This window comes from Penicillium argentinense, assembly GCF_028826775.1.
Source record: "Penicillium argentinense strain IBT 30761 chromosome Unknown utg000010l_segment0_segment0, whole genome shotgun sequence".
Taxonomy (NCBI): Eukaryota; Fungi; Ascomycota; class Eurotiomycetes; order Eurotiales; family Aspergillaceae; genus Penicillium; species Penicillium argentinense.
This window is the reverse complement of record NW_026622669.1, coordinates 3,449,013-3,474,410: the sequence shown is the minus strand read 5'-3', so window position 1 is coordinate 3,474,410 and position 25,398 is coordinate 3,449,013. Positions and strand designations below refer to the sequence as shown.

General features: G+C 47.9%; 7 protein-coding genes across 7 annotated transcripts; 4 read left to right on the top strand and 3 right to left on the bottom strand.

Annotated features, from left to right (window-relative positions):
* Positions 1-3,963: 3,963 nt before the first annotated feature.
* On the top strand, positions 3,964-7,030 carry N7532_010979 (uncharacterized protein; the record flags this gene model as incomplete). Its single annotated transcript, XM_056623470.1, has 6 exons — positions 3,964-4,176; positions 4,229-4,518; positions 4,588-4,801; positions 4,879-4,965; positions 6,333-6,626; positions 6,731-7,030. The coding sequence occupies 6 exons, from the start codon at positions 3,964-3,966 to the stop codon at positions 7,028-7,030; spliced, it is 1,398 nt and encodes a 465-aa protein (XP_056470886.1).
* Positions 7,031-9,223: 2,193 nt separating this feature from the next.
* Positions 9,224-10,514, bottom strand: N7532_010978 (bZIP transcription factor; the record flags this gene model as incomplete). The annotated part of the gene is made up of 3 exons (XM_056623469.1): positions 9,224-9,321; positions 9,372-10,374; positions 10,428-10,514. The coding sequence occupies 3 exons, from the start codon at positions 10,512-10,514 to the stop codon at positions 9,224-9,226; spliced, it is 1,188 nt and encodes a 395-aa protein (XP_056470885.1).
* Positions 10,515-15,431: 4,917 nt separating this feature from the next.
* N7532_010977 (MBL fold metallo-hydrolase) lies at positions 15,432-16,313 on the top strand (the record flags this gene model as incomplete). The annotated part of the gene is made up of 1 exon (XM_056623468.1): positions 15,432-16,313. One exon carries the CDS (start codon positions 15,432-15,434, stop codon positions 16,311-16,313), a length of 882 nt encoding a protein of 293 aa, XP_056470884.1.
* A 484-nt stretch (positions 16,314-16,797) lies between these two features.
* N7532_010976 (alpha/beta fold hydrolase) lies at positions 16,798-18,337 on the bottom strand (the record flags this gene model as incomplete). Its single annotated transcript, XM_056623467.1, has 3 exons — positions 16,798-16,846; positions 17,291-18,109; positions 18,318-18,337. The coding sequence occupies 3 exons, from the start codon at positions 18,335-18,337 to the stop codon at positions 16,798-16,800; spliced, it is 888 nt and encodes a 295-aa protein (XP_056470883.1).
* A 380-nt stretch (positions 18,338-18,717) lies between these two features.
* Positions 18,718-19,594, top strand: N7532_010975 (uncharacterized protein; the record flags this gene model as incomplete). The annotated part of the gene is made up of 2 exons (XM_056623466.1): positions 18,718-18,887; positions 18,934-19,594. The coding sequence occupies 2 exons, from the start codon at positions 18,718-18,720 to the stop codon at positions 19,592-19,594; spliced, it is 831 nt and encodes a 276-aa protein (XP_056470882.1).
* Positions 19,595-20,998: 1,404 nt separating this feature from the next.
* N7532_010974 (tautomerase family protein) lies at positions 20,999-21,445 on the bottom strand (the record flags this gene model as incomplete). The annotated part of the gene is made up of 1 exon (XM_056623465.1): positions 20,999-21,445. The coding sequence occupies one exon, from the start codon at positions 21,443-21,445 to the stop codon at positions 20,999-21,001; it is 447 nt and encodes a 148-aa protein (XP_056470881.1).
* A 1,976-nt stretch (positions 21,446-23,421) lies between these two features.
* Positions 23,422-24,535, top strand: N7532_010973 (alpha/beta hydrolase; the record flags this gene model as incomplete). Its single annotated transcript, XM_056623464.1, has 4 exons — positions 23,422-23,831; positions 23,903-23,985; positions 24,066-24,219; positions 24,283-24,535. The coding sequence occupies 4 exons, from the start codon at positions 23,422-23,424 to the stop codon at positions 24,533-24,535; spliced, it is 900 nt and encodes a 299-aa protein (XP_056470880.1).
* Positions 24,536-25,398: the final 863 nt, after the last annotated feature.

Sequence of the window (25,398 nt, the reverse complement as noted above, 5' to 3'; positions counted from 1 at the left end):
ACGGGAAATTTGGGAGAATACACTTTGACCTTGTTCAAATTGACCCTGCCTATAATGGTGATCGCTGGTTATCCCATTTCTATGTGGATGGAATTCGATTCCATGCAGCATTCACTCACGAGAAGAAAAGTGGTTGTCAGCAAGCTGTGACACTCTTCTGTGCATATGTGAGGACCCAGTGGAACCTACCAATCCGAGCCTTTCGCTATGATAATGAGCGTTCAGCAGGTCGTACGGTAGAGCAATTCCTAGCAGAGGAAGGCTTTGTTGTTGAGCATAGCGTCGTTGGAACGCCAGAGCAAAATGGCTTCGCGGAGCGATCTGGGGGGGTGATAGTCACTATAGCACGCGCACTACTGCAGGATGCAGGTCTTCCGAAAGACCTGTGGCCAGAAGCAGTCAAAGCAGCTGTTTGGATAGTTAACAGATCGCCCACGAGGATGAGAGATGGAAAGTGGATTGTCCCATACCAGGAAGCACTTCATGTCCAGCAAGACCAACCACCACGAGTCAACCTTGCCAACCTCAGAATCTATGGATGCAGAGCGTATGTACGCAAGCAGGGCATCCCGAATGCAGCGAAGATGGAGCCTCGCGCAGAGATCGGTTATCTCGTTGGCTATGAAGCCTCAAATATCTGGAGAGTATGGTTTCCACAGAGAGGAGCTGTACGGGCAGTGCGAGATGTTGTCTTTGATGAGAACCAGTTCTTCAACCCACGAGAACTAGACAAACCACCAGTCAGCGATATAATTGAATCAATGCCTTGGATCACTGAACAGGATGAGGAAGAGGAGATACAACACCAGATAGTCCCTCTTTCCTCAAATGAAGCAGGAAGCAGAGAAAGCGCTGCTGAGAACATGCATGAACAAGCAGCAAGACATTCAGCAGGAAAAGCAACAAATTCGCAGCAGAAGGAGGGACGACAGATGGCTACACCTTCACCAACGCCATCAGCATCACAGCAACGGGCACCTTCGCTTCCACCAGGAACATTCCCTAGCTCACCGCCACGGGAGTCATATGACCATGCTGAGCAGCTTCAAAATGAGCTCACAGCTGCATCACCCGCACAGGAGACTCCCAGAGCACCTAGAGATATCGATGGTGACATTTCAGAACGAAACATTGTGAGAGGAACGAGAAAACGACGAACAAGAGAGGATGACAACTTTGTCAGCTTTCAAGCTATCTCTGAGAAGGAAGAGGATAGCGTACTCGCAGCCTTCGCTACTGGATTAAACAGCTCCCGCACACACGCGCAAGTGCATCAGGATGAGTTACCTCCAGAGCCAGGAAACTGGAAGGAGATGATGAACCATCCTTACCGAGAGGGATTCCTGGCAGCTTGTGCTCTTGAAATTCAGACAATCAAGAGGAAAGGCACATATGAGGTCATACAACGACCAAATGACCACAGCATACAGATTCTACCACTCCGTTGGGTGTTCAACTATAAGGTTGATAGCAATGGCTATCTCAGCAAGCTCAAGGCCAGAATCTGCGTGCGAGGAGATCTCCAGAAACTTACCACAGAGGAGAAATACTCGGCAACCCTCGCTGCACGCACTGCACGAGCAGTCTTCTCATTAGTGGCTGCTTTTGACCTTGACACTTACCAGTATGATGCTGTCAATGCATTCCTTAATAGTTGGATTGATGAGGAGATCATCACTGAGATGCCAGAGGGTTTCAAGGAACAGAGGCAGTGCTGGAAACTCAAGCGAGCTCTCTATGGCTTACGAAAGTCTCCAAGGCTATGGCAACAAGAAGCGTCTAAGGTCCTGACTTCTTTTGGCTTACAAGTTGTACAGGAAGACCTCTGCCTCTTCTCCACAAACGGCATCATTGTTTTCTTCTATGTGGATGATATCATCATCGTCAACCATCCAGCCCAGCGTACACGCGCAACGGAACTGCGCCAGAAGCTTAATGAGCAGTGGGAACTACGTGACATGGGAGAAGCAGCGTGGTTTCTTGGAATCCGAGTTGTTCGAGATCGGCAGGAGAAAGCACTCTGGCTCTGTCAGGACTCTTATATCTCTTCTATGGCAAGCCGGTACCATCTCACAAATGGCCGCAAAGTTGACACCCCACTGCCCTCAGCACTGGCACTGAAGCCATATGAAGGAGAAGCAACTCGACAGCAGATCCATGAGTATCAGCAGAAAGTTGGATCAACGCAATATGCTACCACAATCACCAGACCAGATGCAGCAAAAGCAACCTCTGCGCTTGCACAATTCCTCACAAATCCAGGACCTGAGCACCTTGACGCCATCAACAGGGTCATTACCTATCTATATCACACGCGTTCTCTTGCTTTGACGTATCGCTCACGTCCACATGGAGACATTGAAGCAGTATCCTTCTTCAGCGATGCATCATTTGCGGATAACAGAGATAGGAAGAGCTCAGAAGGATATATCTGCAAGATGTTTGGTGGAGCAGTTGATTGGCGTGCCAGCAAGCAACGTACGGTTACCACTAGCACCACGGAAGCAGAGCTGCTAGCGATTTCGGAAGCCGCGAAGACCATGGAAATGTGGAAGCGCCTATTCTTATCCATCCGCTTTGATCCTGAACACCCTTTATCGATCAATTGCGATAACCAGCAAACGATTGGTATACTCACCAGGGAAATACCTCATTTACGTACGAAGCTTCGTCATGTCGACATACACCATCACTGGCTTCGACAGGAGGTTCAAACTGGCCGGATACATGTTGAATGGGTGGAAACAAAGGATATGGCCGCGGACGGCCTAACAAAGCAGCTCCCACGACAGAAACACACCGAGTTCCTGCAACAACTGGGAATGGAGGATATCCACACTTTGTTGGAATAACCTCAGCAATGAGAGCGGATGCTGGGGGGGTGTGTCAACTCTGAGAGAGGTAAAATACTGTGGATTCTCCACTGCTCTTGGTTATTCAGCATCCACCCACATTGCAATAGTAATTGTATGGTAATTCGGGTCATTCTCGGAAGAACTGTGATGTAATACGCAGTTTATAGCCCCTGGATCATTTTCAACAGATCGGAACACACAGACACACTCTCGTTAATCCATCTCATGCATCAATTGGCCGTCCCTCGATACTAGATGATACACGTATCCGACATCCTGACAATAAACTCCAGTCTTTCTCGGTTTCTTATGAGTTCCTGTACCAATCTCTAACAAACACATAAGCTATGGTAGATGTCGTGTGGAAAAGGTTCAACTTACTGTGAGGGCTGAGAGTCAGGAGCTTGTCCATAGAACACACTCTACACCTTGAGAGACGCAGAATGAGCACTTTGGCCTGATTCGATCACATCGCCTTCTGCGGAGGCGACAGTGGTCGCAAACTGATGCCGTGATATATGGGAGCATTGTCGTAGGGCCGCTCATGAATATCGAAGATTTTTCCCCGACTGATATAGCGGCATTATTTTATGAACTGCCAATGGCGAGACACTCTGCATTCTAGCTATAGCTTAGGGAGCTAGTAGCACGGATGCCAGTGCCGAGGTTTTTCTTGCAGTCAGTACTTCGTCGCGAATTATGACTAAGGGTGGGCGAGTGGGGTAATGGGATCCTGTGGTTAGCCGCAATGACTTGCTGCAATGTGATTGGACAGTATTTTAGCGTCCTCCCATGGCTCCAATCGGAGGGCTCGATCTTGGCCATCGCGGAGCGACTCCTCCTCTCCGCGAGACGCTTCTTCTGCCCACACTCAATCCCCACAACTTGAGTTCTAGAACTTAGCCGTAATAGCCCAATTTCTTGGATAAGTCTCCAGATTCTCCACACTCAGGATTGCGGAGAGAGTTTTGACCTCTTCCCTTCTCGCTTATGACGAGAGGGGAAAAGCTACATATGTTCTACGTCAAACCAGGTGGACGGCGTACTCGTTTGTTGCTTGTTTCACTGGCATACAGTATTGCATCTACAATGTGATTGCGACCATACCATGGCAGGCTCGAATAGTGGCGGTTTATCCACGCTTTCGGTGCAGTATTTTGATCACGCAAAAAGAACAGTTCAACGCCCAGTTGATGACTCTGCTCTAATCCTGGAAGCCTGGTCCCAAGGCTTTATGACGGGTTCACTGGTCATCATGGCTGCGGTTACCTATGCGAACATGCGATCAGGTGTTTTGCTGCACAAGCTGATTTTACTAGAGGTAGGCCTGCCGCCATCTATGTGGAATATACCCACTAACCACTTCCTGATAGTTGATTCTGGCCCTAGCCCACGGAACATTCATATTCGCCCCGGACCCTGTGTACGGGTGGTATCTGGCCGCATCCGCGATTGGATTAATTATATCCTGGTCTTTGCACAATGTGATCGCGTGGATGAAGAACAGGCCGTTCATGGGCCGTAAACTGTCGCTCTTCTATGTCGGCACGATCATCCTGGCTCAGCCATACTGGGCAACTGAGATTTACGCGAACTTCGCCTACTTCAATAACATAAATCTTACTCTTTATGAAAAGATCCGCCCATGGGAGGCACTATTTCGGTAGGAAGTGTCTTAATGGTGTCATTTTTTTTGCCCCTGGCTGCGTCGACTAACCAACCCTTGACTCAGCGATCCGTGGTGGATTTATACAACGTGCAACCTCTTTTGGGTGGTCAAGGCACACTACAACTTTGGTTTCCTCGAGTTAGTACGCGAATGCCCTCGATTCGGTCTCATGCTGGTCTCAATGTGCCTCTCCATTGTCTTTATTGCCCTTGACGTTATCAGCGTGACTGGAGCACTCAGATCCGCCATGCCGCTGGGAATCAATCCTTTTTGGAAAGTGTGCACCCCTTCAGTCTCTGCTGGAAATGTTTAGTTCCTCTTGTGTTTAGGGCTGACAGGTGGTGTATCCTTCAGCTATGCTTTATGTTCAAATGCCTGTGCGACACCATTATTCTTGACGATTTCAAAACTGCGCTTGACAATCTAAGTGCTAGATGGCTTGTGAGGCAAGGGATTCACGGAGTCCATACACTAGGTTAGCATCTTCTTCGATCTTCCCTCCTCTATCTACCATTTATGCGACAACTCCTGACGCGTCGAGTATCCTTCAGATTATAGGAGCCACCCGACCTTTACTGATGTGCGTGCTACTTCACGAATGGGGGATATTATCTCATTGAAGCGCCCAGCCAGCGCTGTACATATTGAGTGAAAGGAGAATTGTGACTAACCTTTTCAAATATAACTAAAACGATGCCCCATTTATTATAATAAAGAAATATTCCCATCAGGTGGAACCTGGGTGTGAGCATTATCTCTGTGGGTGCCAAAAAAGCCTCCCAAAATAATGTACATTCCGGTCATAAAGTATAGGATCCGCCACAGCCCAAGAATATTGCCTATCTTCCCTGTCTAGGGAATCAGGAGGACACGCCATTGGCACTACCATTAGCCTAACTTAGACTTTACCACCTGAACAAGCTGCACTTACCATGCAAGGAGTGGGATTGGCGAAGCGGGATAGGACGATCGGTGTCCCGAAAAGGACTGGACGACTGCCACGGGCTAGCCTTCGGACTCCTCCTCTCCGGATGATCCAGGGGTGGCTTACTGATCGTTGTCTGACCAATCACAGGCACAATCCCTGCAAGCCCCGTCTTGGTATGAGGAGCTCGACGCCCGAGATTGACTGCACATCACACCATCCCTCGGTGTTTGTTGCCCGAAACTCCTCGTAGTCCACGGTTTTCAGTGGCTGGCGACGAGTCTCCACACGGAATGGAGTCAAAGTCTACTCGTGCTCGAAGCTATCGGGTGGAGATTTTGAATCCTGATTCGACGGGTATTCTTTACCATCGTTGCATTTCCCCGCAGTACGTGAGATAGATGTTCATCGTTTGTTCTGGAGGTGCCATGAGGCGGGATAATTGGGAACGCTTGTGCGGACCGCTGGTCCTCTGGGGCACACAAGTGATATACCATACCCTGCAAAAGAAGAAGCTCGTGTATCTATTGCTGTTTGAAGCTTGAACCCAGGCAAATCACCTGTGCGCAATTCCCAAAGGTATATTTCTATCATAGAGTGTAAACAGCCGTGAAGCACCCAACCCGGGGACCTTCGACCAGACAATGGATCTTGATGACCTCCTGTGTCCCGACACCCGGAGACGCCGGAGCGCTCTCGCATGCAACACATGTTAGGGAAGACGGACGAAATATGATGGCAGGCGCCCTAAATGCTCCTTTTGCGTTGAACGTGGCAAAGACTGCTGCTACCCAGAGACGCGAGACCTGCCCCCTTCTTCGTGAGTGGCATTCCCATCGAAAGAAAGAAATTTTCCGATTTCTAATATTTTCTTAGCCTGAAGGCGGAGCTTTCGAGGTCATGGGAACAAGTAGACCATATCACCGCCAGAGTCCAGGGCCAAACCCAACAGAGCTCACTCTCCCATGATGGGCGACAGGACTCTCTTACTTTTACAACCGCTGGTGCCTCTCTAGGCTTTCCATTCATGTTAATGCAGAGTCGAGCATTCATGAATTTGCTTGGCCTCGAGCAATCCCTGCCTGTGCTCCTCGAACATGTAGAGCACGGCAGAGATGTAATCATCGCTCAATCATATGGCGAGAACATCGCGATGGTCGACCTCCAGGATGCATCTGTAAGTCAACGCGAGCCGTGGATTTGTTTCTCTGCACTTCAGACACCGCGATTCTGACATCATGTTCACCTTTCTATAGTCTTTTAAATGCGTTCTGGGAACAGATCCATACCTGGTACCCGATCCTGCTTGCAGACTATACCAAGGAATTGATCCAGGCAATAACATCGTGTTTCCCCGTGTCGGCAACATCCTACCTTACTTTCCTCATCTTGGCTATTGGTCGCGTTGTGGAATGCGAGTCCGTCATTGATGCTTTGGGGAGCTGCTCGGAAGCACTATACATTGAAGCGGCTATGAAGATGCTCCCGTGTGCTTTTGCACACTGGCCCACGAAGCGCGCAATGTCTGCTATTGTTCGCCATATACCACCTATGCTATGGGCAGCCATTTCAGGTTTATGATTTAGTCGCAATGGCATCGTATAAACTGCAGAATTATATCCTAAAGTGAGCAGAGGCGTCTTGGGACTATATCAGCTCGAATACAATAGGTGACGAGCGAATCTCCTTATGAACTTGAGCGCACATATATCAGGTACTCACTTGTCACCACAGTCACCTGACTCTGTACCTTTTCTCTCACTTCCCACGCTCTCTCTTCCTTCCTCTTCTCTCTCTCTCAGATAGCAGAAGATAGCAGCAGATAGCCAATACCACCTGCTTCTCACCCGTTCGCGATCATCCTGTACATCTCACACTCTCAATAACTACATGGTAGAGAAATCAAGAATAGAAGTCCTTCCGTCCTTTCTATATCTAGTAGTAGCCATTGCTCTGGGGGGCTCCAGACAACTATAGAAGGGTTTACACTTCTTGTATAACCTCTGACCTACCGGTGGGCCAGAAAGCATGCCTCAGTATTCGACACGGAGAAGTACGCGCTCGTGCATTTCGTAAATACGAAAGAAGTCGAGCCTCGGTACACACCACTGTCACTGCAGGGGCACACAGTACCTGCGACAAGGACGGCGGAACGCTATCTGGGCTACTGGCTTGATCCCAACTTGGAGTTTCGGCATCACAGCGAAAAGGCAATTTCGAAGGCAAGCGTGTCCCTCCAGGCGCTACGAAGCTTGGCTGGCTCGACATGGGGGGCCTCTCTTTCAGCTATGCGCAGGATCTACCAAGCGGTAGTAATCCCACAGATGCTCTTCGGAGTATCGGCCTGGTACCACCCAATGATGATCAGCAAGATGAAGGCACGAATGATCAGTCAACCGTTCGTGGCCATCCAGAAGCGGGCAGCATGCCTGATCAGCGGAGCTTTCAGAACGACAGCAGCAGAGGCACTGAACACAGAACTACACCTACCACCAATTGCGATCCATATGAACCGCCTCGTAAAAGAAACGGCTTTACCGTTACGGACTGGACCAGTATTCGCTGTCCCACCAACAATGCTACGACGCCGACCGGTGGACGAGAGAGATTGGTCTGGATGGACACCGATGGAGGCGCAAGCCTGGAAAACGGGCGGATGCCTTACGACTCCCCCGGGAACTTTGGCGAGGGACTGGGAGAGTCGGAAGGCATTCGTCCAGGCACCATGGCAAGCGCCGCCAGAAGTATTCATCGAGGACAGAGAGACGGCAGTGAAAACTCACGACCACATTCTATCCAAAGACCCAAGCGGAAGACCCTTGATTCTCTACACCGACGGGAGTGGGATCGAGGGAAAAATTGGAGCAGCAGTAGTCGTTGATCTCGAGGATCACCACGCTCACAGCCAAATGGGCGGCGAAGACACGTCCACTGTATACGCTGCCGAGCTCAGTGCCATCGAAATGGCACTCAAATTAATCTTGGAGACCACGGAACCGTGGGCGGCACAGGCGAGAAACGGGCTTGTCATCTTTGCAGACAGCCAAGGGGCATTGAAGGCGCTCCGCCAACCACGGATGCCATCAGGACAGGTCTACCTGGAAGAATGCCTCCACCTGGTAAGGCAACACGCAGCCAATGGCCGTCAAATCCACCTCAGGTGGATACCTGCTCATCAAGGAGTGTCCGGCAATGAACGTGTCGACCGACACGCAAAGGAGGCGGCCCAGGAACCAGAAGGACCACAAACCCCAACCCTGGCTCGTCCTGGAATACACTAGACTAAGAGTGAGCTCTTGTAACGCTAAGCACGGCAACGGTACGTTTGGGATTTGCGATATACTCTTGGAATCCGCATTGGAAACCGTAACGTGTAAGCCCATGCTGGGTCGTTCTCGTCAATCACGAAGATACATATCCCTACTTACAACGTGAAGCTAACTGGAATTGAGTCGACATAGAATTGCCCCTCTGACGGTTGATCCAAGTGCAAATAGCTATTTGAGAGATGTGAAATTGGACGAACACATTGAAACTGTTTAATCCCATAACTTAACATGGCGGCGGTCACTTTTATATGTGGGCCCGCTTCACTTTCGCTTACATCATTGGTAAGGGAATTGAGGCCCGAAGGCCCTTCATGCATTGGAACGCTATCGTGGTGGTCCTATGCCATAACAGCTAATCGGTGATTTTTCAAGATAGACGAAATATCCATTGGAAAACATTTTAGTATGAATAGTGTCATGGCAAATCATATGCAATATCGAAAGACTAGAGATTTCTTGAAGTGGTGAGGTGTAACGCATTTTCAACATCCCGTTTTCGGAATATTGGCCCACGGCCAACGCAAGTGGGCCCAAGAGAGAGGACTGTCATATCGTTAAAATTGAGCCGTAAAACTGTATCCGCAATGACTCACGTCTGATAAAGGCAGCCGCATTAAATTTCAACCAGGAAGTGACTTGCGGGCTAGAATGCATAAAACCATTACCCTGAATAATAAGTCCTTTCTCCTGCAAAAGTTTCTGCACGCCACTCGCATCCAGCCAGTCATCAGCACCAGACTCAATTGCTATATGCCATCTTCTGGATAGTGCGATCTGTTCTGGATAGTATGCGTCCTTCTTAGGATAGAAAGAGCTGGGTACTTGGGTCTCGAGCTCAATCATCTCACCATCTTCCTTGTGCACGGCAGCGTAAAATACAGAAATCATGTGTGTACGCTCGAGGGTGGTCAGTTGTCGGCCGAAGATTTCCTGAATCCTTGTGTCACCATCAGATGAACTTATTAGCAACTGATATCCGTTTTCGTAGCACTCTCGAACAAGGCTATGGGAGAGCGCGTAATGTCCTTCCCTGATAACGTTCCCGGTAGATCTGACGATCGGTGAGTTAAGTAAAGGCGGACTTGAAGTCGAGAACTGCATAGTAGGTGATGTTAGGGCGATTTCAAACGGGTGAATGGCTTGCCCATGAGAAGATTGCACTCTGGGGGTCTGTGAAACGGGCAACTGGGACGCTGCTGCGACGGAGGACTGAGTCCTTGGTTCAACTATCGGGAAGGCATCGTGTTGTTTGATGTTTAAATTGGGATCCAGCTCTACGCCTCTTGTAACACCTTCTCCAGGGGCGTTATTTGTCGCGTTAGTAGCAGGATCCACTTGATCGGGCTCCGATTCGTCACATCCGCTTTTGGCGAGTGACACGCATTGCTGCGTCACTTTTTGGAGAGCGTAGAGCACACGGGGATATTGCTTGAAATCTTCGCCCTCTATGAGGAGATTGCTGAAAGATAGGAAGGATTTGATAATCTCCTCGATTCCCGACTCTAGTTCTTGCACTCGGGTTTGTAGACTAGTGATCGTAGTCTCCTTGCGCCGACGATAGGCTTGCTGCGCTAGCCGAACCTGGTTGCGACGTTTCTTTGCGGGATAAGCAGCTGTCACTCTTGCTATGTTCTCATGCATTTACCCACCTCTTCCGGGTCTTGGTGATCAGTTATAACGGTGCGTGGGCGTCCCCTTTTGCGTGGCCGGGCCACAGAAGGTTTGGCTTTAGCCATAGGTTGTTTGTGACACAAGAATTCGAACTTGCTGATCTTGGTGTTACAAAGCAGACTGGGAGCAATGAGATGGAGAGTTCAAAAAAAGTGCATTGTGGAAAATGTCGTGAGGATGATTTCGTTCGTCTGCAACAAAGGCCCGGAGTGTTGAATAATCGAAAATAGACCTCGACACGGCCCGCTCATGGGCCGAAAACCTCCAGGAAGCAGGTCAGGCCGACAGTAACAGGTGGGTCGGGCCACACCCGACCGGAAGATCTATTTTCCAGGTGTAGAGCATAGATTCGTAATCTATTATGATTGGTCAGGTCAAATACCAATTTCTTGGCAATACCAACCCTTTCAATCTCCACATCCGCCTCCCCACCAATCGTGAGCGCTCCCAATCCCCGCGCCCATTTTCATTAAGAACAAATATTAATCTATTATGTCAGGATGAGGAATTGATGTACTGGCTAGTACTGAAGATGTCCCAATAGAATAAGATGATGGATTGAACGTTGTTGAGATCGGTTGAGCGATCTCAGGGGTCTCCCTTGTTGAACTGTGGCATGTTGTGTAATCACATTTAAGGCAAATAACGTAATTCACAAGCGAGTCGATCACACAAGCGAGTCGATCAGCCAACTACAGTCATAATTTTGATTTGCATATATTACCACCACAACGCAATTAAATTAATAGCTACTGCTTCGGACATCTATTTATCTTATGCCCTATCACTCCACATCCACTGCATCTTGGTGGAGCCCGAGTTCGTTGCGTACTGGCCTGATTTGCGATCTCCACGGAGGTTGTAGCTTCGGCTTCAGCTGGCTGTTGGCTGGCCTGTATCAACGCACGCGCCTCTGTAGCACCTAATGCTGTATCATGAGCTATTTGACGAGTGGATCTTGATCGCTTTTGCTTTTTCTTTGTATTTGCAGCACGTAAGGCCCGGTTTTCTTCGGCTAAAAGTACTGCGCTATGCATAGCCATATGGCAGCCCTTAATCAGTTGATCAATGGCCGCTTTGGTGGGCGTAGGAGGGCTTTGAGATCGATATTTAAGTAGTGCCTTAACCGAAGATGCCTGCCGATGTAGCTGCTTAGAGTTGTGTGGTGTTATAGGCATAAAATCGGCTGAACTGTTGCTTCCACGACTTCGGGGTGGTGTTGGAGTTTTTAGCCGAATATTGATCTTCGAAAGGACTTGAGTACGATCAAATGGCACTAATCCTGTTGCTTTGAAGCCACTTTGTATAGTGGTATCTTTAAATGCTCGTAGACGGGCCTCAGGATATGCCGAAAGGAAGTCAAGCTTGTCGATATGGTTGATGCCATTCCGAGTTAGGCTTTCGACAAGCTCACCATATGCACGCTTTAGGGGGGCAAAGCAAGCCACGTCAAGTGGCTGGAGTAAATGCGAAGAATGCGCTGGCATGCAAATTGGTATAATATCGTGTTCCGTGCAGATTTGATCGAATTGAGCCGTTAAATGACTGCCGTGTCCATCAAGGACTAGTAGTCGATATTTGCCTTTCGAGCGGCCTTTAGTGTATGGAATAAAGTGATTCTTAAGCCAGTTAAGGCCAATATCGTCAGTAGTCCATCCATTTGCGCTTTTGTCGATTTTCCAGCCATCCGGAAGGTCATCAAACCACGATTCGATGAAGACTTTGCCCTTAAAGATGATATACGGTGGAAGGTGCCAACCAGCGGCGTTGATTGATTCCACAGCAGTCACCCACTCACGATTCCCAGGTTGTAGCATCGATCGTTTCCCATAATATTCGGCACGAGTGATCACTTTAGCGGTCGCAGTTAGGCCCATTGCGAAGCCAGTCTCATCAAAATTGAAGATATCCTCGTTGGCGATGCCGTACTTGGCTATAACTCGCTGTACAGAGTCGAACCACTCGCCAATGACAGCTGGGTCTTCGCATTGTGCCCTTTGGTAGTCGTATCGACGACTAAAGCGACTCGCGATCGTGTCTGCATGACGTTTGACGAAGTTTGGGACCCAATTAATGCCAACGGTCGGAGGAGGTGTAGGTCCACGGCTTGCGAGTAGTAAGTTGGCCATATCTTTAGCCAGGCTTGGCCGGGGAGGATTTCCACGTAGATCCATAGATAGTATCCATTCAATAAGCGATTCTTCTTCGAACTGGGTCAATTTATGACCATTTGCGCGTGATTCTTGTCGGTATTGCTGACCGCGAAGCCGGCTATATAACGTGCCAAAGGGCACATCAAAACGGCGCGTAGCTTCACGAATAGAAGAGACTTCATGGTTTTTGATGGCTTTAAGAGCTAAGAGGATCCTACCTTCCTGCTCGACACGTTTTTGGGCATTTTGAGAGCGAATTGGTGGCATAGTGGGTGGTTGAAGGTAGTGGAAGATTAAATGGGGGACGCGACCGCGTTGGCTGATCGACTCGCTTGTGTGATCGACTCGCTTGTGGATTACGTTAGTTAGTTAACGTAATCCACTAGCAAGTGAGACACACGGGCGCGTGAGACAGAAACCGCGGTCGCGCCCCAGCGCGTCAACCTCCTCATTTCAACTACCCACTATGCCCCCAATTCGCAGTCAAATTCCTCAAAATTCTATCAACCAAGAAGGTAGGATCCAGCTCGCAATACAAGCCTTTCAGAACGAAGAATTTCGATCAATTCGCGAAGCTGCGCGCCGATTTCAAGTACCTACCGCAACTCTCCATCGCCGATACAATGGCAAACTTCATCGGTCGGAAACCCGCGCCAGCAATTATAAATTGACTCCAACTGAAGAGGAATCGCTCCTACGGTGGATACTCTCTATGGATACACGTGGATCAGCTCCCCGGCCTTGTATGGTAAGGGATATGGCCAATATTCTACTAGCAGAGCGTGGTAGTCAGACTGTTGGAGTCAATTGGGTTTACAGATATACAGAGCGCTATGATGAGCTCAAATCGCGGTATTCTCGTCGATATAATTATGAGAGGGCAAAATGCGAAGATCCAAGGGTTATTAAACCATGGTTCGACCTTGTACGACGCACGATCGATGAGAATGGTATCCAACCTGAGGATATCTACAATTTTGATGAAACTGGCTTCGCAATGGGGCTTATAGCCACTGCGAAAGTCATTACAAGAGCTGAATACTATGGTCGGAGGTCAGTTCTACAGCCAGGGAATCGCGAATGGGTCACATCGATTGAATGTGTGAATTCAACGGGCTTTATACTCCCACCATGCATTATCTTCAAATCGTCAAAGTACCAACAATATGCATGGTTTGATGACCTACCCGACAATTGGAGAATCGAAATCAGTGAGAATGGCTGGACTACAGACGAAATTGGGCTTCGATGGCTAGAAAAGCTATTTATCCCTGCGACTACTAGTCGTACTAGGGGTAAATATCGACTACTAGTTCTCGATGGCCATGGCAGTCATTTGACCCCCCGTTTTGATCGATTGTGCGAGCAAAATGATATTATTCCAATCTGCATGCCTCCGCATTCGTCTCATCTACTACAGCCTTTGGATATAGGCTGTTTTGCCCCCTAAAGCGCGCGTATGGGAGCTTGATTGAGCGCAAAGCACGGTTGGGGGTCAACCATATCGACAAGTGATTTCCTTGCAGCATTCCCACAAGCTCGCAAAGAGGCCTTTAAACCAGAGACTATTCAAAATGCATTCGTCGCAGCTGGTTTAGTACCATATGATCCCGATCAGGTCATTTCAAAGCTTGATGTTCAACTTCAGACACCTACCCCCTCAGGTAGTCGACCAGGGAGCCAATCGAGCGCGTGGAGCCCTAAAACGCCGGCAAATCTCAAACAATTGAATCGACAGGGCTCTTCAATCAAGGCACTGCTTAAGAAACGTTCGCAAAGCCCTCCGACGCCTACGAATAAAGCTATTGATCAGCTCCTCAAGGGCTATCAGCAATCGTTGCATTCTAATGCAATCCTTCTAAAGGAAGTCCGCGATTTACGGGCTGAAAACGGGACACAAAAGCGAAAACGCAACAGAACGACTAAGCGCGTAGCTCATACGGAGAGATTTACGGGCCAAGAAGCCAGGGAGTCGATGAACCAGGCTCATGAAGCTCCTAATACTGCCCCCGCGGAACCAGCTGCGTCAGCTTCCCAGCCAATTACACGCGCACCCCCGCGATGCAGCGACTGTCATCAAATAGGGCATAAAAGAACGCAATGCCCTGATAGGTCTAATAGATAGAAATTTGAAATCAATGGCGTTTCTGGTTTAATAAATTGGGTTGAAATTATAGTAGCTGGTTTTCTGTCTCACGGGCCCGTGTGTCTCACTCGCTAGTGGATTACGTTAACTAGGGCGAACGATGAATAAGCCTTTCCCGAAGTGTCCTAGTGGTATTTGACCACCCCCTCAGTTTGTCAGTTACTTCTGTTCAATCAATCAACCTATTCATCCAAGATTAGTTCTGTTTATGTCATCCTGGATTTCGTTCGCCCTACAGGATTATTAGCCTATGCTGCCCCAGATTGCTCAGACATCAATTTTCGGCTGTTTATGATTAGTGATCTATTTCCAACCCTACCCCGCCGTTACGGTTATGAAGGCGCGTGACGTATATGTGGGGTAATGTCAAATAATGATCTGGAAATGTCGTCCAGCCCTACAGGTTCCACCGCAGCGGGCGGTGCATACCTCTGCGGAATCGGAATAGATTATTTGAACCACTCGAGAAATACCTCATGTATAGCTTATAACCATGGTTCTCGATGAGTGATCAAGGCCGAAACCGAGGGCCAATCTATATACGTAGGATTCTTAAGGAGACAGAAGGTTCGGAAGGTTAAGATTATCTTTTTAAAACCGTCCGGTCCTTGTCGTATGCTGAGCCTCGTTAAGGCCATTTTTTCAGCTCTCTATTTCGCACCTCTAAATAACATATTTCCGAGATGTCAGGGCTAAGGGTAGCTGTTTATACTGTCCCTCCGGTCCCTTGTGTTGACCACCTGTCGCATCAGCAGAATACGACATGGTCTCCAGAAACCTGCACTCTGGTTTTCTCAACAAACGAAGCCGTTCTCATTGATACAGGGATCACAATCGATCAAAACAAGGACTTGATCAAGTGGATCGAGACAACTGCACCGGGACGAAAGCTGTCCTACATCTACATCACGCACGGGCATGCAGACCACTTCCTAGGCCTCCCTCAGCTGCTGCAGCGCTTTCCAGAAGCACAGCCGGTGGCAACCGAAGGCACTGTCCGGCATATCGAGCAGCAGATCTCCGAACCATATTTCTCCTCGACCTGGGTTGCCTTTTTCCCTGGTAATCAACTTTACACTCCACAGCAGTTGCCGAAACCGCTTCCAAAGGATAATAAATTTGTATTGGGAGACCAATGGATCTTCGAGGCAATCGAATGCGGGCATTCCGACACGTTTGATTCAACAATCCTGTGGGTTCCAGACCTGAGACTTGCCGTCTGTGGAGATGTTGTGTACGGCAATGTTCATCAGATGCTTTTCGAAGCCAATTCTCCGGAGAAGCGGAAGGAATGGATCAGAGCAGTAGAGAGGGTTGAGGCTCTCCATCCAGCATATGTGGTACCTGGACATCGAAACGCGGATGAGATGGATGGCGTTTGGCATCTGGGATCAACGAAGAAATATATCCAGGACTTTATCGATCTGCTGGAAAAAAAGCCCAAGAGTACGACTGAATTGTACTCTGCAATGCTAGAAAGGCACCCTGACCGATTCAATCCGATGGTCCTGGGCTGGGGCTGTGCTGGAGCCTACATGTCCGGCGAAGTACCCTCGGCCAGCTGAGGCACACCAAGATGTTGGCGAGTAAATAGCACTACATTTCATGAGAACGGAAAAATGCAAGTCGCTGCTATATTTCGCCCTTCGATAGGCTTTTTCCGTCCATTATTTTTTTTTCTTAGTAGTGCTTAATGCAGGTAGCTTCCTGATTGACTTGGTCCTATAATAAACAAACTAGAATGGTTCACACCCGCTTCTCACTATATAGCCCTGCTATATAGCCTTCTCCCGCACGCTCCTGTTCTACCACTGTTTAGCCCGCTACCTCTGCGGTTGTTTTGCTTGTTCCACTCCTTCCCATCTCTAGGCTTTTTGTAAACATTTCGTGGCCCCGCTACATAAAATCAAAACGGCTTTAGCGATTTACACAAACCAGTAGTTTAGGAAGATTGACAGTGCATGCATGTGTGGTATGGCGTGGTAACTGTTCCGGTTCTACGTAAAAAGCAGACTTAGACTGACGGGACTTTTGAGACAGGAAATGGGGCTACATATTGAAGAGGGAGGAACGCGCAGTGGCAGCCAGTCGTACTGGCCTATCGACGCAAGCAAGACAAACCAACCACCAAACAGAAGTAGGGAGACTGCGGTGGTAATGGCTGCGATGGGTTGATGGTAGATATCGAGCAGGTTTTCAATAACTCTTCATATCGTCGGATGTGTGTAGGAACTAATTCTAGTACTATCCTCAAGATCAACCTTATGATTGCACTCAGGCAGGATGCCACAATAGTCGGGCACAAAGACAGAATTTCCTCTTTGGGAAACTCAAGGTCGACTGGCAATTCCCCACTACAATATATATCGATATGAACAATTTGATTCCTAGCCAACTTGTTTCTTCCTATAAACGCCCTGGGAATTTTCCCGATGGTCCGACTTTTCCCTGATCTGCAGCAGCCCCATATAATCACAACTCCGCCGTGGCCCAAGGCGAAAAGCTGGTGTTTCAAGCCTGCTTTAAGCCATCCAGCCAAGACCAGATCTCTTGGTTGACTTTCTCCGTCTGTTCTTGAAATGGCCAATGGCCACCTCCAGGCAACGTATTCAGCCGGGTAGCTGCAAGGAAAAACTGCGGGATTTTCTCAAGGAATTTAGGAGAGAAGTATTCGTCTTCCACGCCCCAGATTATAAGTGTCGGAACTTGGAAACGCATATGGGAGGTATCGACCTTCTGACCATAGGGCGGCCCGGGGTAGTTCTTTTTGTAGTAGGCGAACATGCCGTGCACCGGAGAGGTACGCATATACTCCTGTACTGCTTGCCGACGTGCAGGATCCCGTATAAATTTCACAACATCCGCCTTATTCTTTTCATTTCCTGGTTGATACTCCATGAACTTGATCGTATACTCGGGCATTTTCTGCTGCCCTTCATCAAAATTCACTAGATCATAGAGCCTTGGCACAATAGGCTTGTTGATGAGGATCAATCCCGCAATACGGTCTAGTGCCATCATCGCCAACATCTGTATTGCTGCTCCGCCAAAATCATGGCCACCGTTAATAACTTTTTGAGCCTTGAAATGGCCGATAATTGTAACCATATCGCCGACGACATGCGACAAATCGTATGCATCCACGTCATCTAGCACGTCGCTCGAGGGGAATCCGCACAAGGTTGGACATACGACCGTATATTTCTTTGAAAATTCCGCCATCTGGGCCTTGAACGTCTCTCCATTGTCAGGGAAGCCGTGAAGGAGCAGCAGTAGCGGCCCCTGACCTGCCGCACGATAATGGATTCGGACACCGCTGTTTTCCACAAATCCTTCGCAGGTTTGAGAGCCAGTGCCAACGCTAGCCGTGTTCAAAGTGTAATAAGACGATTTGAAAAACCAGTAAAATAACGATGATTTGTATTCCTCTACCTGCTCGTAGGGGGGAGGCTTACCCCAGTATTTATGTATGTGCCTGCCCATAATGGGGGCTCACCCCGGTGCTTCTGTTTCAATTAGGAACCCGAGCCCAATGATATATCACTTCCTCCGGGGTAAAGGAAACACACCCTAACAACGTTGCGCCCATTTTGGACGGAAATTCAGCTTCCTTTGGAAGACATTCGAATATCGTCTTGGTAATCCAAGGTCGCGAAAAAAGGTTGACCTCGATCCTGTTTATTACTCCTTCTCCGCAAGTGCGGGGAATATCAGAGCCGTTAAAAATGATCACTAATCCCTCCGCCAGTGGGAAAAAAATAATAACTCCTTTCTGATTCCGGCCGTCATCGATAGCGGATGGTGTGGGTAAAGGATGATTTCGTTTTGCACCAAAGCTTCGGCAATTATACATTAGCCATCCGCTCCCACCCCAAGATCGTTCAGACCTCCTTAAGGCGCCTGTTGATATGCTATTTACCACTAAAAATTAGAATCATCGACGAGAGATGAGCCACTATAACCATCATTATGTCAAGTTTCCTTCAAGTGGATGCGTACTGTGCTCCAGCCATCCCCGCAGAGACTGGCTACGAAGAGCCTGTCAAACAACTGTGGTCCTCGATCTGTTGCACCCTGCTTCAGGGCCCAACCTCGGTAGTCCTTGTCGATACCCCGACCACCGCGGAACTGACTAAAGGGTTGTCGCAATGGGTGACAAGGACAGCACCTGGAAAGAAACTAAAGTACATTTACACCACCCACGCACATGGGGATCATTTCTTCGGCAATCTTCCTCAAGGACTTTCCGGAAGCCAAATCTGTCGCAACCTCTTTTGTGGTCGAAGGAATCAAGGAAGCGCTGGCAGAAGACAATCTTGCTATCTGGAAAGCGATGTTCCCCGGCCAGTTACCGGAAGGCCAGTGTTTGCCTGAAGCCCTTCCGGCGAATGGCGAGTTTTCTATTGACGGCCATAGCCTCTTTTGTATTGATGTCGTTTTCTCGGACACCGAAAATCCCTCTTTCCTACATGTGCCTAGCCTTGATCTTGTGGTCTCTGGCGACATTGTTTATAGGGAATGCTTCAAACATCTCGGTGAAGCCAATACTCCCGAAAAACGAAAGCTTTGGCTTGATGCATTAGATCAAATTGCAGCGCTGGAGCCGAGCATCGTGGTCACTGGTCATAAGAGGGTATCTCAGTTGGATGGGCCGTATCTAATCGACTTGACAAAGGAGTATATCCACGCATTTGAAGAAGAAGTAAAAAAATGGAAAGATGCGGACAAGGTCGAGGATGCCATGAAGAAGCGCTATCCGCATATATGGAACGAGTTCATTTTGAGCAACAGCTGCAAGAACACTGTTGCACGGTTAATGGAAGCTGAAAAGAAATCCTCAAACTGATGCCTTGAGGGTCGGTCCCTTATGTTGGCTAAATGAGAAATATCCTGTTATAGTACTCTCTCAAGTTAACTAAAGTTTAGTACTGGGTATTTTAGGGTTGATCTCGCCACTCGGATGGGGCTGGTAATATCTGCATGCTTACTTGTTTCTCCAGTTCTATTCAAATTTCTAGTAGTCTCGGAAAGCTCACGAGAAGTTTTCAGTTAGAGTTAATGGCTTGTTCAAGTTATAGAATACGTGTATATCATAATGAGTACAGCAGCGTCTGGTCTGGGGATTATTATTATAAGCTAGCATGTCAAAGTTCAGAACAGGGCTAAAGAAGGGCTACTTCATTGAAGAAATAGTAAGCGAAATGTCAATAGTTTAGGGAACATCAGTAGCAGTTCTACAAATAGTAGAGAGGTAATACGAAAACACCCGGCGTATCGAGAAATATCTTTTCATGGAGGGTGGCATGCGGCAGCCGCGGGGAGTTCTGACTGCGGAGATGACTTCTACTTCAGAGTTAAGATATGTAAATTTTAGGAATAAGCCTGGAAAAGGATAAGAGGGTTAATATTGTTGAGATTGGCTACGACGAAGCACTGAATGTAGAATGAGGGCCTGCTAGACAAATCGACCTTAATGAAATTGACGGAACTTGAACTTGTGTTGTATTAAACTGTCTACATGCGATTCTGGGTGTATTTATCCCTGAACGGGCGGCAAGCTCCTCACAGTAGTAAATCCCTCATAATCGATCTCGATCGGGGTTCTTCGATGAAGATCTCCCGAACGTTGAAACGCATACTAAACTCAGTGCCTCCGGTTTCCCTGGGTAGGCATGCCGACAGAGGTTGGGAACGAGGCATCAATTCGGTGCCTTATCCTGGAACCTCAACAAATATATAATCAAGTTAACTAACGAGTACATATGCAAGATAAGATATATATTGGTTTTCAGCATCACGATTGAGATTGGGTGTTGAGAAATGTGTTGAATTTCAGCAGTCTTCAATGCCGCTGAGGCTCCGATGGCTATCTTGCCATCCCCCCTGAGACGCACTAAGCCTTATATGGTAACGCGGACAATTGGGAAGCGTGTAAAGCACGCTTCCATTCAGGGGTTACTTTAGATATCTTCAATCTTTAATATCACTCAATTGCTGGCATGCACACATCGCTCCTCCTAGATCCTATCCCTCATCACAACAAAATGTCGGCCAAATTGAGCAGCCAGGACAGGCACAACCCGTCATCTACGACTGGCGCCATGACAAGAGGTGCTATGTCTAACAACAGAATACAAAGCAGAGATTCATGGGGAACCTATGAAGCAGCCGTATAATAAGCGTGACAAGTCATTCATAGTGGGCAATTCTTCAGCACCTTAACGACCACGCCCTGGGCCGATTTGAGAACTCAGTAGGCGCCGTCCCATACACTCGGTTTGTTTTCCTTTGCCCACAGCTGCTCCACGTCACTCCCAAACGGAGGGGGAATCAATCCATTGACCCGCCATAGTCTCCTCTCAGTCTCATCGATATGGAATTCCCATTCGTAACCCTTGTCGGCAACGTGCGGCTTCAAGGCCTTGTCAAATGCGTCCGCTGTGCGCTTATAAACGATGTCCTCGTTCTCAAGCCGAACAGCAATGTGTTCGGCAACGATTCGAATGAATGGCTTCTCCGATTTCCTTTCACCGCCAACCCAAACATCTTCAGTTGAGAGCTTAATAAAGTTGACGACCACATAAAAGGGCGGAAGACCGATTCCGGTGTATATTTTCGTTATATCTTTGGTCAAAGCTTGCTTAGAGATAACGTCCTCAAAAGTCCCCGGGGGGTGGAAAATGAGCCAAAGGGGCATGTTGAGAGTGTTTGGTAGCCGCTCGGAAGCCGACGGAGGGCATGAAAGAACAAGATCAAATTCTGAGCAAATATGCAAGTTTGAAATAAGCCGGCGCGTGAGCATTCATAAATACAGTGATGCGCGTCCCACCGGCAGAAGTTTCATTATCCCGCCCTAACTCGGTGGTCTTGCCGTTCGCTGCTCAACAAGCCTTCACCATAGGCACGAAACATCCCCAGCGCGCTACTCAACCTTTTCGCCTTTTATGATAACTAAACATCCCGAAATTACAAAACACTAACTTTCCGGATGGCGAAGTGGCTGTGCGAAGAAATGTAATCAGAAAATGAGGATATACCGCGGTCTCGTTAACCGCGGCTCTGTGACGGTTAAAGTATTTCCAATGTTTAGTTAACATGTTCCGTATGTGAATTGAATATGTGGGCAGGGTCAGACTAGCCCACATACTAATTTTCACACAAGGAGACAGGAACGACGGGGTCCCTATAATTGTACAAATATCAGAATATGGTGTGCCGCATTGACTGTGGGGTTTCATGGCCCTGACTTGTTTCCTGACTACGTTAGGGAGGCAAATAATGAGATAAAGGGAGACGTTTTATTGGAGATGCCTCACGTTGCCCACGCTGTCTCACGTGACATCTACACCGACATTACGGAGGGCTCCTTCCTCCTACAACTGCCTCTGAAGAGTCAGTTGCTTGCCTCTGGTGGTAGCTTGTCGTCTCTCACGCAGTCAAGACTCGATTTTGTCCCTCCCACCTCCCCTCTGTATATAGAAACCAGCATTGCAATATACAGACACATTGCCTCCCTACGAGGGAGCGCGGACGGGCCTTCTCTGACGCTACAGTCTAATGCGTTTACGCATAAGACCGCAGCGACAGGTGACCCGGTACGGCAAAATTGTGCACGTTTTCTGTTCCCTTCTTGACTGCGAGAGGTCACCAATAAAGTGTAGCGTAATCCAAAGGCGACCGGTCAACACGGGCGAGCGGTAAACTCCAAAATGCTATAGTAAACGCTATAGTAAACGAGACAGTTGACAACTTTATGTCTCAACAACCATGAGTTATCTTGATCTCAAAATTTGTCAGAGACTTTCTAGCTCTCAGAATCAATATTTCTGTCGGGACATATCCTTTTTGTCAGAACAAGCAAGCGGCAATTTACCGCTGGCGACTGGTAGATCACATTCCTTTGCTGCGTGACCCTGCGCCAAGCTGCGGCGCCGGTGTTGGGACCACCGAGGATCGGCGTATTGGATTCAGGGGTATTTTGGACCGGACCTGACACACATCTACATGTATCAACAGGAATCAATTGACTTTTGCTTTGGAGCATACACACCGTCCACTTAACTGTGTACACAGTACCTAGCTGGTGATACCAACAATTTCTTAATTCTCAGATCTTCGGTTATTACTTTTCTAATATGACAAAAAACTACGCAGTAATTTTGACCCTAATTGTAAAATACATATTTCTTAGTGGGGTTTTAAACGAAAGAGCCCACTAACATACCTGAAATACTTTCTGATTAACTGAATTCAACAACATATCCTAATAGGATATGGTAGTTAGGATATGAAGTCGTAATTTATCGCATTTACTATGTGTTTTGGAGTTAACCGCTCGCCAGTGGATTACGCTATAGAGCGGGACCATGGTTCAGCATCGGCTGGATCAGTAATCGCACTAACACCTCAAACTTTGGACACTGGATGAACAGGGGTTGTCGGATTTTTCTCAGGATTTCTAATCCCTCCTAATGTTTAATGTACACCCCCTATTTCAACGCTGCACTCTGTACTTCCCTGGTTCCCGTTCCGTTTTTTTAGCGCGCAGCCTGCAGTTTACCAACTTCTGAGAATCACAGCGTATATAAAAGGACGTCTCATCGCTCCTCACATCGTAGCATTCCCAAGCAAATACGAGTACGAAAAAACAGCAGAAACGAAGTGACCTCCAAAATGCCCTTCAGAGATATTGAATTCAGAACTTTTGACAACCTCACCCTTCGAGGATGGCTCTTCATCCCTACCTCCTTTACAGGAAAGTTGCCATGTCTTGTCATGGCGCACGGCTTTGCAGTCCATAAAGAGATGGGTTTGAACAATTTCGCGAAATATTTTACGTCGAATTTGCGTATCGCCTGCCTTGCTTATGATAACCGTTGTATTGGCGCCAGTGATGGCGAACCGAGACGAGAAATTATTCCAGCACTGCAAATAAATGACTACTCGGACGCTATTACATTCGCGCAGTCCCTACCAGAGGTTGATGCCGACAAAATTGGCATCTGGGGCAGTTCATACAGCGGAGGTCATGTTCTCACTGTTGGTGCCGTTGATCGTCGGGTGAAAGCTGTAATCAGTCAGGTGTAAGTTCTCTTATTACGGCTATTATCACCGGCATAACATGCGTGTTTCTAACTTTCACTTGTCCGAACAGGCCCCTGACCAGTGGATGGGACAATTTCCATCGTATACACAGAGCAGATTTCATTCCAAGACTGAACAAGTTATTTGCAGACGGTGAGCTTTGCATTCCTCCCAAAGAGTAAATTATAACCACAAGAGGCTTCATCCTGCTGACGATCTCAAATTGGAAATAGATCGCCGTGCTCGCGCAAAGGGAGACAAACCAGGTCGGATACCTGTGGTGGACAAGGACCCTCACGCATTTTCTGTTCTTCCTTCGGAGGACAGCTATAACGGCTACATTCAAGCAGAATCTCTGGGGTGGATAAACGATGTAACGCTCAAGAGGTATTGTTCATATTTTGTACCCCGTGTAAGTTGTGGGTGGATGCGGCTCTAACTATCAAATAGCCTCGAGGCATTCCGAGCATACGAACCTGGAGCCTATATCCAGCGCATTTCGCCTACTCCGCTATTAATGATTGTCGTCGATAACGATCTTGTCGCCCCTACTGATATTACCTTGGATGCCTTCGCCCGAGCGAAGGAACCGAAGCAATTGCATATAATTCCGGGAGGACATTTTGAACCATATGATGGGCCTCTTTTTCAACAAAATGCTCCAGTCCAGGTCAAGTTCCTGCAAGATCACCTTTTGGAGTAGGGGGTAGAGCTAGCCCAAGATGAGAATTACCTTATTTTTTGGCCTTCTCAACTTCCATCGAATTGGTTTAAGTGAGTCATGCTAACCGCTGATGGATCCACTTGATTTCTATATTCATCCAGGATCAGCTTCCAAGCGAAGCCTTATTGCCAGCTGGTCAAGTAGTCAATCGATTCCCTAAATAAATTGTTCAGCCATGTGGTCCATATAAATGGAGAAATTCAATGGTTCAGTATACGATGGCAGAAAGAAGGCTTGGTCCATCCTTCCCGCACGCCTCACGCGCTAAACTCCTCTGTCATGAGGTCTTCCAGGATACTGATTCCATATGTGTCAATAGGGGTGTCTGCAAGAGCTCCTTTGCATTAGAAGCTCGGTTGTCTACTAGACCTTTTGTGAACAAGAACCATGTGTCAAAGGGCCCAAATCTCAATATTACTCGCTTTGCAGTATTTCATATACTAAGTAGACGCAATAAGTCTAACCATTGCACTGATTGTTACGGGCCGTTCGAAAGAAACACATTCATTCGGTGCCTACTTACGAGAATCTCGAAGATGAAGAAGGAAAGAGAAAGAAAGAAAGTCCGCCAGAAAAAGAGGGGTTAAGTCCCCAGCAAACGCGTTGTGCAAACGACCCAATATTATGCATCAGGCATCCTTCCACGAGACGAGGCTATTCCCAGGGTCATCCGTCACAATATGGATGCTGACCATTAGCTCAACTCACTCATATTTGACGCGATTAGTAAAGTACCTGCTTTCTTTAGCTCATCGTAACAATGGATTCCGAGTAAAAGTGTCGGGATATATTCTCCTGTCAGAACAAACTGGCTGTGACCCACTGCTAGCGACCGATGGATA